Source organism: Pteropus alecto, unplaced genomic scaffold, assembly GCF_000325575.1.
Source record: "Pteropus alecto unplaced genomic scaffold, ASM32557v1 scaffold213, whole genome shotgun sequence".
NCBI lineage: Eukaryota > Metazoa > Chordata > Mammalia > Chiroptera > Pteropodidae > Pteropus > Pteropus alecto.
This window is the reverse complement of record NW_006434829.1, coordinates 750,378-762,648: the sequence shown is the minus strand read 5'-3', so window position 1 is coordinate 762,648 and position 12,271 is coordinate 750,378. Positions and strand designations below refer to the sequence as shown.

General features: G+C 52.0%; 1 protein-coding gene across 1 annotated transcript in view; it reads left to right on the top strand.

Annotated features, from left to right (window-relative positions):
• Window positions 1–135: 135 nt before the first annotated feature.
• LOC102892750 (splicing factor SWAP) overlaps window positions 136–12,271 on the top strand; it is a 62,729-nt gene continuing 50,593 nt past the window's right edge. Inside the window, exons 1-5 of the mRNA XM_025045494.1 lie at window positions 136–511; window positions 2,857–3,026; window positions 3,604–3,735; window positions 7,487–7,572; window positions 11,233–11,458. Of these exons, the coding sequence (XP_024901262.1) occupies window positions 294–511; window positions 2,857–3,026; window positions 3,604–3,735; window positions 7,487–7,572; window positions 11,233–11,458 (832 nt within the window). The 5' untranslated portion in view covers window positions 136–293. The remainder of the gene's footprint in view (window positions 512–2,856; window positions 3,027–3,603; window positions 3,736–7,486; window positions 7,573–11,232; window positions 11,459–12,271) is intronic.

The window sequence follows — 12,271 nt, the reverse complement described above, 5'->3', positions numbered from 1 at the left end:
ACGAAAGCTCCTACCGCGGCGGCGCCTCCGAATGCGAAGGGCCGGGGCCCAGAGATTTTTCTGGCGGCACGAGCGGCTCCGAGGGGTCGCGAATCTGCCGGACCCGCTCGCCGGAAGTGGGGCCGCCCGCCGCCGGAAGTCGCGCTCCCTCCATTTTGTTGCCCGCTATGGCGGCGGTGTCGAGGTTGGGGCCGGGATGCGGCGCTTGTGACTGAGGGCGTAGGCCAGGCGGAAGCTTCGGGGACATCGGCGCGGCGCACGACAGGGCCAGCCTGGACGCCGGGGACGCTGTCATGTACGGCGCGAGCGGAGGCCGCGCCAAAGCCGAGAGGAAAAGTGGCGCGAAGGAGGAGGCCGGGCCGGGCGCCGCCGGCGGCGGGGGGACGCGAGTGGAGCTGCTGGTCTTCGGCTATGCCTGCAAGCTGTTCCGGGACGACGAGCGGGCCCTGGCGCAGGAGCAGGGACAGCACCTCATCCCCTGGATGGGGGACCACAAGATCCTCATCGACAGGTCGGTTCCTCCCCTCCCCGCGCCGGCCCGATTCCGTCTGACGTTGACCTGATGGCCAGGACTGGAAAGGGGCTTTCTGGAGCCAGCGGGGATCCGGGGGACCCCCTCCCCTGTCCCCACACTGCCCTGGTTTGGGGGGGAGGGGGACGGCGAAACCCGCCCTAAAGCACTGGCCGGAGTCGCTCCCGCGTGTGTCGCCGGAGGGATCGTCTCCGCCCCGCAGCCCCTCGCGATCCCTCACCCTGTCGCCGGGTTCCGGTGGAGGCGCCGCGCGCACAGCTCGGGGTGGCGGGTGGGGGGCGGGGGGCCCGGAACGCCGCGCTCCCGAGGCCGCGGCTAGAAGCCGCTGGGTCCCCCCGAGTTAGCCTTGAACCTTTCGTGCCCCCAGCGCCTCCCTCTTTGGAGGGCCCCTCTGTGCGGCATGACATGTGACTCCCCCGTCCCCCCGCCCCGTGAAATCCACGAGTTTGACAGATGCGCGCGCTGGGAGGCCAGTCGGCCTCGTGCAGACCCTGGCTTAGCTCCGAGAGGCAGTGTCCTTAGGGCGGGTTTCGCTGTCGCCAGGGTGGACCTGGGGTGCCGATGCGCTTCTTTTCAAATCAGACCCGCTTTGGGAAATCAGCCGCAGGGCGGTCAGCCGCTTTGGGCAGAGGGTCCAGCGATTTCTAAAGATGTTTGATTTGAAAAGGATGACGGTACATGATGTAGGTTGTTTGCTCCCCTCCCTTCTCATGTTTTCAGCGCCCCACTTCTCCTTCCTTGGGTTTTTTTTTTCGGTCGGTTGATTTTTTTGCGGGTTTGGCAACTCCACCCCTGGGGTCGGACTGAAAAGCTAACTGTGACCAACCATTAAACTGGAGTAGTGACCGAAGCCCGTCGTTTGAGACAATTAAAACTGGATTCTACAAAGCCCTGGAGCAGGACTGTAGGGGTGACCTCTGAGCTGGCCAGATGGACACGCTAACCACCCAGTAGGCCATTTTCATCCCGACGTTTCCGTCGGAGTTAGATCTAGACAAGGACACGTCGAGGGAGGGTTGCCAGCTCAGGTCTGGACCTGTGTGCTCTCACGTGGGCCTTTGTACCGCGGTCTCTGTTGACTGGCTGACGTCGCCGGAGTTGTCAGGCAGCTTGCCTTTCCAAAGTGTCACTTGTGATGTTTATCATTAAAGTTTAGTAAGCGCTGAAGCCTGAGTTCTCACACGGTTTTCCGTATCAGTCTGTACATGATTTGACTTGGGTCTTCCAAAACTTGTGGGGAGCAAACGCTACGCATGTGCGTGTGTGATATTTTAAATGACGATCTGCATCTGTAAGTTAAGGAGGTTTACGGCAAAATTAAAAGAATTTTGAAATTTAATAAAATGCAATGACTTCGCTACCCTGGAATTGTGGGCCTTTTTTCTTGTAAATGTCTTTTTTTGTTTTTGTTTTTGTCCCTCATTACAAAAGTCAGCGTTAAGAAATCAGGCAGACTTGTTTGTCTCTACATTTGTTTTTGCTACACGATATGAGTGTTTTAAGTAAAATTCACTAACTCATTATCGACAGCATCGTCATCGAATCGTTTCTGTGACAAGCGTAGCAGAAAGCGCTCTTCTTAATGTGGCTCAAGTACCCGCGGGTCCATGCAGTACACCCGGGCATGTCGTCATGCGTGGTATTCCCTGGGGGTACGCAGTTTCGAAGGGAGCGTTTATCCTGCATCTTCTATGGGTTTGGCTCTGTTTCCAGTGAACCTCCTTAAACTGCACGTATATGTCACTGTTCCTATGTATGTGTGTCTCTCTATCACGTAACCCAGCACTTATTTCCTCAGCCAAGTGGCTAGGGGGCGAGCCTAGCCAAGACTTTACCTCCATTGGACGCAGCTTTCTTGGTGAAGATCTCTCCTGAGAGTTCGGGACTAGCAGAGAGAAGCGAGGAAATTGCGACCGTTTGGTTCTTACGGATAGGTATTTATGTATTCGGTTTGTGTGAATGTGAGCTATGATATTTGACTTTACAGAAAAACTTTTTTTTTTGCGAATGGCATTGAATAGTTGACCAAACCATAAACGGTAAGAACTGCCAGTGAAGGGGATACCACCATTTATGCTATTAAAGGATTGTTTACCGTTAATTACGAGTTTTAACATATTGTAGAACAGAATTTAAACTTTGTTAAGATAACTTGAGTGTAAAAGTAGGTGAGATGTAACTGGCCGAATTAAATATAAATCCGAAGCTTTTATGTTTGTTGTAATATTTTTATTTCTTTACTTTAATCGGTAAGTATAAAACATCACACGCACACCCGCCCGGGCGGTGGCTCCCTCCCGCTGACCAGCGCGTTCCTATTCCAGATACGATGGGCGCGGTCACCTGCATGACCTTTCTGAGTACGACGCCGAGCACTCCACGTGGAACAGAGACTACCAGCTCTCTGAGGAGGAGGCGCGAGTAGAGGCCCTGTGTGATGAAGAGAGGTATTTAGCCTTGCATACGGACTTGCTTGAGGAGGAGGCGAGGCAAGGTACTGCTCAAGAAAAACTTACTTAAGCAACAAACGTTTTAAAATTTTTTAAGTATTTAAAAATTTACTCCCATTCATTTTTTTATACTCACTCTTTCTGATATTATCTTGACAGTACCCAGTGGATTGGAAAAACAGGAGTCTTTGCGTTCTGAGAGGACCTCAGGATAGTTTATATATAGAGCCACAGAGAATTTTCCCAGCTTTTGAGGGCAGACTGGGATTTGAAAAAACAAAAACCAAACTCTTTAACTGTTCTTCTTTAACAGTATCGTATAAACTAAAATCGATGTTCTTGTCTTTGCTTTAACGATCTTTAATGCGGTTCTTAATTCCCAAATTTTTTTGAAGAAAGTTTCCACAATAGACATGTATTCTGCTGTCTGTGGTAAACACATGCCGGCAGCAGTGCATACTGGTAGATGTGAAGTGCGAATTTTTAAAAACATTCTCGCCTCAAAAAGAGGTTAAAAAAAGTGTGTTGTTCGCTCTACTGATAGCTACGACTTTAGAAATATATGAACTTTTTCTCAGTAAGTTTCCGTTTTTGTTAATAAAATTCTCGTTTTTATTCAAGAGGAAGAATACAAGCGGCTGAGCGAAGCGCTGGCGGAGGATGGAAACTACAGCGCGGTGGGCTTCACGTACGGCAGTGACTATTACGACCCGTCCGAGCCGACGGAGGAGGAGGAGCCTTCGAGACAGAGAGGTGAGCGGGCAGCGCCCAGGCAGGGCGCCGCGGGCACGGCGGCAAAGCCTGCAGCCCCGGGCAGTCACGGACGTCACTGTGACACCGGGAGAGCGTCGCTCGGTTCCTTCTTGGGGCCAGACAAAGCCAGAGGCTGGAAGACGACTTGTGAATAGAGGAGGAAGGCGAATTCAGCTTCCGTTATCTGCACTGAGTCTAGCGTTTACATTTCTCTTTGATTCGGGTGATCGCCTGGATTCTAGAAGCGCACTCAGGAGTCTTTGTAGGTTGACGGTACGTGCGTTGACATCCACAGTGATTTGTTCTTGGGGCATTAACTGCCTTCATGCTCTATGTCCCTTCCACACCTGAAATCATGACAAATATCCAGTGGAAAGACACCTGTGGGTCCAATTATTACCAGACAGAACAGCGCGAGACACCCTGACTAGGCTCGATAGGCCCTAGACGCATGGCTACCATGGTGTTTAGTAGTTACGTAAGATTAAAGATTTTAAGTTTATGCTTTTCTGAATCAACTCTGGGAACTTTGCATATTAAAAAAAATCCAGTGCTGTTGAGGAATCGGGACTCATGTAGTACAGGAACAGGTATCTTTAGTCACTCCGGTGAGCCCTGTGAGCCCCCGGCATCACTGCCCTGCACGATGATCAGTCACTCGTCACCAGTAGTGACAGCACAGACCTGAAGCAGTAAGGGCGCATCACTGTGTTCAGGACATCCTGTTGGAAGAGGAGAGCTTTAACTGCAGAAACTTACATGTTTGGAATGATAAACTGGAGTCACGTCACACGGGGCTTTAATTTTAGAGTTCACTGAATCCGCCATTTCAGACTTAGTTGATTTTTCCTTGTGTAACAAACTAACAAGTATGATGGCAGTTTAACAGTAAAACAAAATACTGTCCGCCCTGCATGGTGCAGCTGTCCTGAGGTTTCCTGCCCCTTCAGCAAGGGGCGTGATCACGGTGGAGCAGCAGGCCGTAGGGATGCAGACATGTGCCTCGCTGCCCTTTGTCCTCGTGGCCTTGTGGCAGAAGAACCACTGGTGCACAGCCCTGTTCCGTGAGCTTCTAAAGAGATTTCACGTGTAACGTTACCTGTTAGGGCCTTGCTAATGTTTTTCACACCTTTTGCGTTGACTTTTGGCTCTAACTGTACCCCAGAAGTCACGATGCACTAAAACGCTCTTGCAGCTTGAGAAGCAACACACCCCTCTGTCCAGATCGGTGACTTTAGGGCTCCGAGTAGTTGGGTTTTGTCTCATCTCTGCACCATCGACGTGCCATGTGCTGTGAGCAGGTAGTGTTTGGGGTCGGGACGGAGGAGTGCGTCCCACCACCGTTTCACAAGTGAAGGACTGGCTTTTATGAAGGCCAAGCGTCTTTTGCAGAATCAAGTGACTATCTTCCGAAAAATCCGTACTATTAATTTCTTACCATTCCACTTATGGGTCAGCAAACCCTGGCCAAAGGCTCAGTGGGCATGATTCTGTGACGCTTTGTTGGAACACAGCCATGCTCACCTGCTCACAAGCTGTCTGTGCAGCCTTTGTACTTCTGCGGCAGAGCTGAACGGTCGAGACGGAGCCCAGGTGGCCCCGAGGCAGAGGGACCCGCTCCCCGGCATCTCACAGGAGAGGTCCCCAGCCCTGGCTCTAGGTATTGGCCTGTCGTCTCGGTGTGGTTATTGGGCCGACTGCTCTTAAACGTGGTTACGACCATTGACTTTTAAGAACTTAAAGGTGACTTAATTTCTCTTCAAAGTTTTGGTATGCTTTCTCTTTATCGTAAAGTTCTCTTTCTTATTTTATAATGTGTTTTCTTGTATAGTCACATTCTCAGAATTTTGTTTTATGTGATTTTTAAAAATTTTGATGGATGGATAAAAATGAATAAGTAAATGGGAAAAAGTGAGTGAAATAAGAGAAAAAACTTTTTCTGGCTCTGCTGATTAAGTTTTTAATGGCGGTCGGTCCCACGTAAAACTTAGCTTGACTTATTATGTTTAACTTACACTAATAATATAAGTAAGACACCACACGTGTATGCACAACACCCAGACACACTCACCTGCGTGTGTGCTGCATGTGTACTTATACTTCTGACAACCAAATTTTGCTTTAGTGTTGCATTATATAAATAAAAAATATAGTTTTTGTTTTCCTGAGCCATCAACGTGACTACATATTCTTTGATTTTCAAAATGCCTATTTTGTCCTGGCATCTTTTAATATTTTCAAGCCTTGTGACATCGACCAGAAGCATTTCGATGGCACCTTTTTTCCTGGAATTTAACTCTTCTCCCATGTCACAGCTCCGTTTTCAGCCTGGTTCCTATCATTTAGATTTTAGTAGCTTTTTGTCACTGTTACATATCCATTTTTTTAAACAAGAGATTATTGAGATTTATTGGCGTCCGAGTCAGTGTCGCATGCTGGTTTTCATTTTGTGTCACTAAAGCCATTCTGCGGACACGGGAACGTGTGGGAACAACGGGGCGGTGGCCCCCGACCTGGACAGTGCTTTCAGCCCCAGAGCCTTTTCCTGTCAATAGCTTGGCACTGAAGGTCAGTGTCAGAGAGACAGCCCCTCACGTCGTCACCGTAGGGAGGTAGAGGGACAGCGAGAGTCGGACTTCTACACACATCCACGTTTAGCCTCGTTCCCTGAGAGATTTGAGATTTTAACTTGCTGCTCGGCAGGTGCAGACCGGCCATGCTGCTGCCTTCCAGCCCCACTGTGTCCTTGGCGACTGGAGCTGGACACTGGCTGCTGATGGCGGGGTTTCAGGCAGTAACTGTCAGGCTCTCGGGAGAGAACAAGGGTGCCTAAGTGGACACGGAGCCAGTTTGCTCTTCCGCACTGGGCTTCATGTCAGCCTGCACCCTAGCAGGTCATGTCAGAAGCCTGTTTGGGAACCCGCTCGGCGTCCCAGAACCACGTCTAACAGGACACCTCTGACACTGCCCATCTGAGGGAAACTGCCCTGAGGGCTTTAGTGTTTGCTTATGTAACATTTGTTTTAAAAGAAAAACCTAAGTGGATTTTAAATTCTTAAGAATGTTACTTTTTATCAGTTTTGTATACAAACTGATGATCATCTGAGCAGTTGAGATGTATATAGATACCTTGTAACTCAGGAAATTATAATGTGTACCGCCTTGTCTAACACACAGTAGGTAAATGTTTATTAAGTGAGCCATTAGTGGATAAGTGGGAGTGGAAAAGATACATCTGACTACTTACGAAAGAGATAGTTGGCTTGTCTAGAGAAGTCTTGGCAGTGACATCGAGGTAAAACTTTACAAATCAGTTCTCGGCGCTGAGTGCCGTGTTCTGTTCCTGACACCCTGGGGAGCTCACAGAAGCCACGTGGCGGGAAGTGTCAGCTCCAGGTAAACACGCAGATCGCAGAGTGCGTATGGAGTGCCTGCTAAGTGTGGAGCATTGCGGTGGAGACGCTCATGTACATCGTCTGCCAAAACCTCCCCCAGCTCTGGGAGAGGGGGAAACTGAGTCAGGGCACGTGCCAGGGTCTCAGCTCTCCTGCTGCCCCAGCCCCACCACTTTCGGGTGTGCTAAAGTGGTTTTGCTTGCAGGTGGTGGCATGGAACAGAAAACTGCGAAGTGTTTCTGGAAGAAACGATAGAAAAAAGATCAAGAACCAGCCAAGGCCACGTTGCTTGCTGTTGGTGGGCGCCTTCTTGCCTGATGGCTCTTCTCAAAGTGCTGTGTTTTCTCTTTATACAGAAAAACATGAAGCTGAGAACGCGGAGGAGAATGAGGAGCCTTTCGTTGCCCCTTTGGGGTTGAGCGTGCCGCCCGATGTGGAGCTGGTATGTGTGTGTCTGCCTCACAGTCCTGCCCTCACCATTGGTGTTTACCGTAGCTAGTGTGGGGGCCCGGGCAGCATCGCATCTGTGTGTAGGTACGCGCTGCCCTAGAGTTAGCTGGGAGCCAACGGAGAAAAAAACTCGCCCCACCTGCCTTCCTCTAAAGAAAGAGGGAGGACTTCACAGCAAAGGGACCGGCCCAGAGCGTCAGGGGTTCGAGGAAATCGTGCCCTCCGGGGCCGTGCGGTTGAACCCCGTTTTACCAGTGTGGGAAAGCCAAGGCAGAGGTAGGAGGCACAGAGGTAGGGGGCGCAGGCTGTTGGCCACATTGAGGCGGAAAGACAGCCTTGCTCGAGGGAGTGGCCTTCTGTAAAGTTACTTCATTCCGACTTTTTCCGGGGTGGTTTTGTGGGCTCCTTAGATGTGTTTGCGCTGCGCTGTGTAGAGACTCCTCCACCCAGCTCTCCCGCTCCCTCCGGTGACGTCTCCCAGCTGCCCTTGCGCCCGGAGGAAACCTGGGTAGAGTTCCTTGCACCTGAGCGTCTGCAGCTCAGTTCCGTCGGGGTTACATTGTAACGGCCTCGCTGAGGGCTTTCTGCTCATCTCCACGTTAATTACCCGCAAAGGAGCTACTGTTACTGTCTCCCTTCCACAAGTGGCTAGGAAGGGGCAGGCAGGACCACAGCCCCTGGTCCTAACTGTTCTGTCACCACGAGTCGCTGTGCTGCGTGAGGTGTTTATGGGCTGTTTATACGTTTACTGGTCTGTTCCTGTGTTTATTGGGATGTTTATATTTAGGGGTGTTTATGTTCGTTGCGTTGCCTGCCCGCGTTTGGGAGAGAGATTCGTGCCTTTCCCTGACGCGTTCCAGCCTGGGTCGCCGCCCCTGGCCGCGGGCCTCCAGGTTCTCGCAGTGTCCTGCAGGCGCCACGGTGCCGGGAACGAGCCGCTCGCGCGCTCCCCCTCAGCGTGGATTCGATGGCCCTCGCCGTGGTTTTGCCTTGCGCTTCATTCCTATGTGGCGGCGGGAGCTAGGGGCCCGCACCGCCCGCTGCCGCTGCCCCTGCGCCCGTGCCGCCCCTTCCTCCGCTCGCCCCTTCGCATGTCGTCTCCTCTCGGTCTCTTTTCCTACAGACGTGAGTAAAAATTTCTTCTGATTTTTCTGAGCGGAGTGCTGGCTTATGTTTGCTTCCCCCGGTGTCTACCATTGATCGTTTTGCTGTAGTTGAAGCCGAAATTGTCATCTGAGGATCCGGCACCCTAAGACTCGTACTAGCACGTTTCCTACGTATTGTACTTCCACTCGTTCCGGGACATACGATCCTATGTGAGATCGTATTTTCAACCCGTTAAAAACGGGTTGCCCTTTTACCTGTATTTAATACCAAAAGCTTTTATTTAAGGTTAACTATATTGAATTTTACTAACTTTTGATAGGAAAGGTGGTTTTGACTTTTATGCAAACGTGAATACAGAGGCATGATAGATGTAGCCTGGTTTCACTTCTGTTGAAATGCGTGATGTCTGTGTCGGCCAGAGAGGCATCGCTAAACTGAAGTGCCCGCCGCCCGCGGAGGGCGAAGTCAGCCTCGCGCTGGCGGGCGCTTAGAGCCGCAGCGCTGCCGCCGGCGCCGCTGGAGAAAGTGTCCGCGGCAGGAGCCACTTTGACCGCGTGGCGCCGCCGGTGCGCGCTGGGTCGCTGGCGTGCAGCCTGCTCTCCCTTCCCCTGGTGCCGGTGCTTGTTCTTCACAGCAGTCGTGATCTGGGAGCCGCGGGTCCTTGTATAAATCAGACACTGCGGTGTCCGTGTTTGTGGGGAGAATGTAGAAGACGAGGGTGTCACCGTGTAAGTTCTGTGTTGGTGACTAAATGCCGAGATCACGGGACTGTGTGTGGTGGACGATCATGGCCTCCATGGGTAGAGGTTGCTCTCGCTCACTGGCCCTGGCAGGTAGGGCGCTCAGTGAAGAAAGCAGGTGCTCGGGGAGAGGGGTCTCGGTTCTTCCTAAACTGGGCTTTGGGTGGGAGCCTAGCAGTGGCAGGTTCTCCGAGGGGGCGTGGGCACGGCGAGGAGTGGCCAGGAGCCCGGCAGCCTGGGATGCTCACGGTGGCGCCTGCTCCCAGCTGCCCACACCCAGAAGCCCATTTGCAGTGGGAATAACCGCGGCATTCTCAGCCGGGAACGGGTTTATCTAGAGAACTAGAGCATGCGTGGCAGGTGGAGAGCCGAAAGAGGGCCTTGCCCCAGACCAGGGGCTTTCACGCGTAGCCATCTGCTCGGGCAGTAGATCTGGAAGGGTGTTCACAGAGTGCTTCGTGTTCTGTGATCGTCGTTGCTTTGGAAAATCACCCATCTGTTGCTTTTTAACCACTTTGGCCGTACTAGTGCGTCATAAGTGGGCCCGCTTTTAAGAAACTTCAGACCAAAAAGTTGGTTTGGTCACCAGAGTGCATCTCTACTGGGAGGTGGGGGATCAAATTTTCATTTACGCAAGGATCATATTCTGAAGTGATCGTTAATAATTGCCATGTACATAGGATGCACCATTTCAAAAGTTAATCTTCCTCTTTGGCCAAAGCCAGTGAAAATCTGTGCCAGGAACTGTGCTTCTGTGCACGGTGAGTGGGTCTTTAACACAGAGTCTAGTTTATTTTGGGATCAGCAGATAACTTCAGTTATAGACGTTTATCCTGCTTAAGTGCGAAGGACATTGTTAGTTCAGGAATTAAATTTGAGAATTAAGGCGTTTACATGTTATGAAGGGTGCCGCTCTGAAATTGCAGTAAACATCTTGATTCCGAACTGCCCATTGCTAATGAGAACAAGGTCCCACTTTCTGCGCATGTCGCTTCCTGGCGTTAACCTCCTCACTGATGTTGGAGGTACTTAGACATGTGGCTTCCAGCTCTGGGTCTGGCGAGCCCCTGCGGCAGGAGGTGCTGAGAGCAGCTGAGCCTGCAGGGAAGAGAGTTTGGTTCCTAGCAGTGAACTCACCGAAGGCAGCAAGGAGTTGCCCCTTAATGTGGGCACACCCCGCCGGTTCCGGCCAGACCACACCCACATGGGCGCGTGTGGGACTGTGTGCTGCGGGTGGGGATGGTGGCTGCCTGGAGCCGCGTGGCTGTCTTGAGGGGACGGGAAGGAAGCACATGTGGAGGGCCTGGCGTGAGTGTGTGGCTGCCTTCCTATCTTCAGAAGGGCTGCTTTGCGAGCCGTGATACCTCATCCCAGCTAAGGAAGGGAAGCGGGAGGGACCCTTAGCCCTTTGAGGAGCTCGGGGGAATGTGCACGTAGCGGGGCGGTATTGGCATACAGCGTCTGAGGACTCACCACCCCCGAGCCCCGTCACAGACCCCAGGGCGAGGACCCCCGTTATGTGGGAATGTGTTGATTTGGTGCAAAAAAAGATCGCCTCCTATCAGTCCTGCACAAAGCCGGAGTGTCCTGCCTTGGTAGGTGAGTTTCCGCCCCACAAAACATGAAATTCAGAAATAGACGGAGTGGCTTGTCACCGTGGCGGTGCCAATCTTCAGACTGGTCCATTCCGATTGAAATGTCTCTATTCTGCTCGACAGAAAACCCAGGGTTGTTTCTGTGTTTTAGGTCATGTGGTCAGTGGCAAAGTGAAAGAATTGATAACACGAATGTGTGTTTTCTCCTAGCCACCGACAGCCAAAATGCACGCTATCATTGAGCGCACAGCCAACTTCGTGTGCAAGCAGGGCGCGCAGTTCGAGATAATGCTGAAAGCCAAGCAGGCCCGGAACTCCCAGTTCGACTTCCTGCGCTTCGACCACTACCTCAACCCCTACTACAAGTTCATCCAGAAAGCCATGAAGGAGGGCCGCTACCCGGTGCTGGCAGGGGACCAGCGCACCGAGAAGCAGAGTACGCTGTGCGAGGCCGCGTGCAGGCCGCCTCTCTGTCCTGTCCAGACCGCTGCGGGGGGCGGGGCCAGGGCGGGGCTGCTGGCCAGGCAGAGGTGCTGTTCCTTCCCGTGCTCCCCAGAATCTCAGGGCGGCCAGCATCTGCGAGGTCTGCCACTGAGGGTGAGGACTAGGCCCGCCGCTGCGCCCACGGTGTCGGGCGCGGCTCGCCTTAGGTCACGGAGGTAGATCCCGGGTGTGCTTATGGACGAGCGAAACGGCGAACGTGGGTGCGCGCGGAACGCCGCCGTCCAGGTTGGAGGTTTTCCCTCCCGTTTTGACCGGCTGACGTTTTTGGGGAAAGCGGTGGCTCTGCTCCCTAGCTCACCCACACTGCATTGCACTGGTTAGGACTTTAACTTAAATGACCCCTGTCCACAGAAATGACAAGGCCAGTTTCACCCAGTCCTTTTCAGTTGTCTCCGCTGCAAGCTCTCGTTCTCGTAACAGTATCTACATTCGGAATTCTTACTACGAAGGCCAATTAACTCTTATTTTGAATAACATTCAAAGACGACGGTCTCTGTGTTTCTGCCATTGAATTTTTTTCTGTGCAGCTGAAACATGATTCCCAAAATCAGTTGTATAAGTCTTACGACAGAGCTCACCATCCCTGTGTGTTTATTGTAGTTTTTAAAAGTACCTGTTGTTGTTTTACATTTCACAAATCAGTAAGATTTTGTCTTCTAGATAATTTAAATACATAATGGATCTAGACTAGTGAACGCCAGGCACGGGCGGGGGGCTTCCGGCGGGAGGGGGCGGGGCTCCTGCC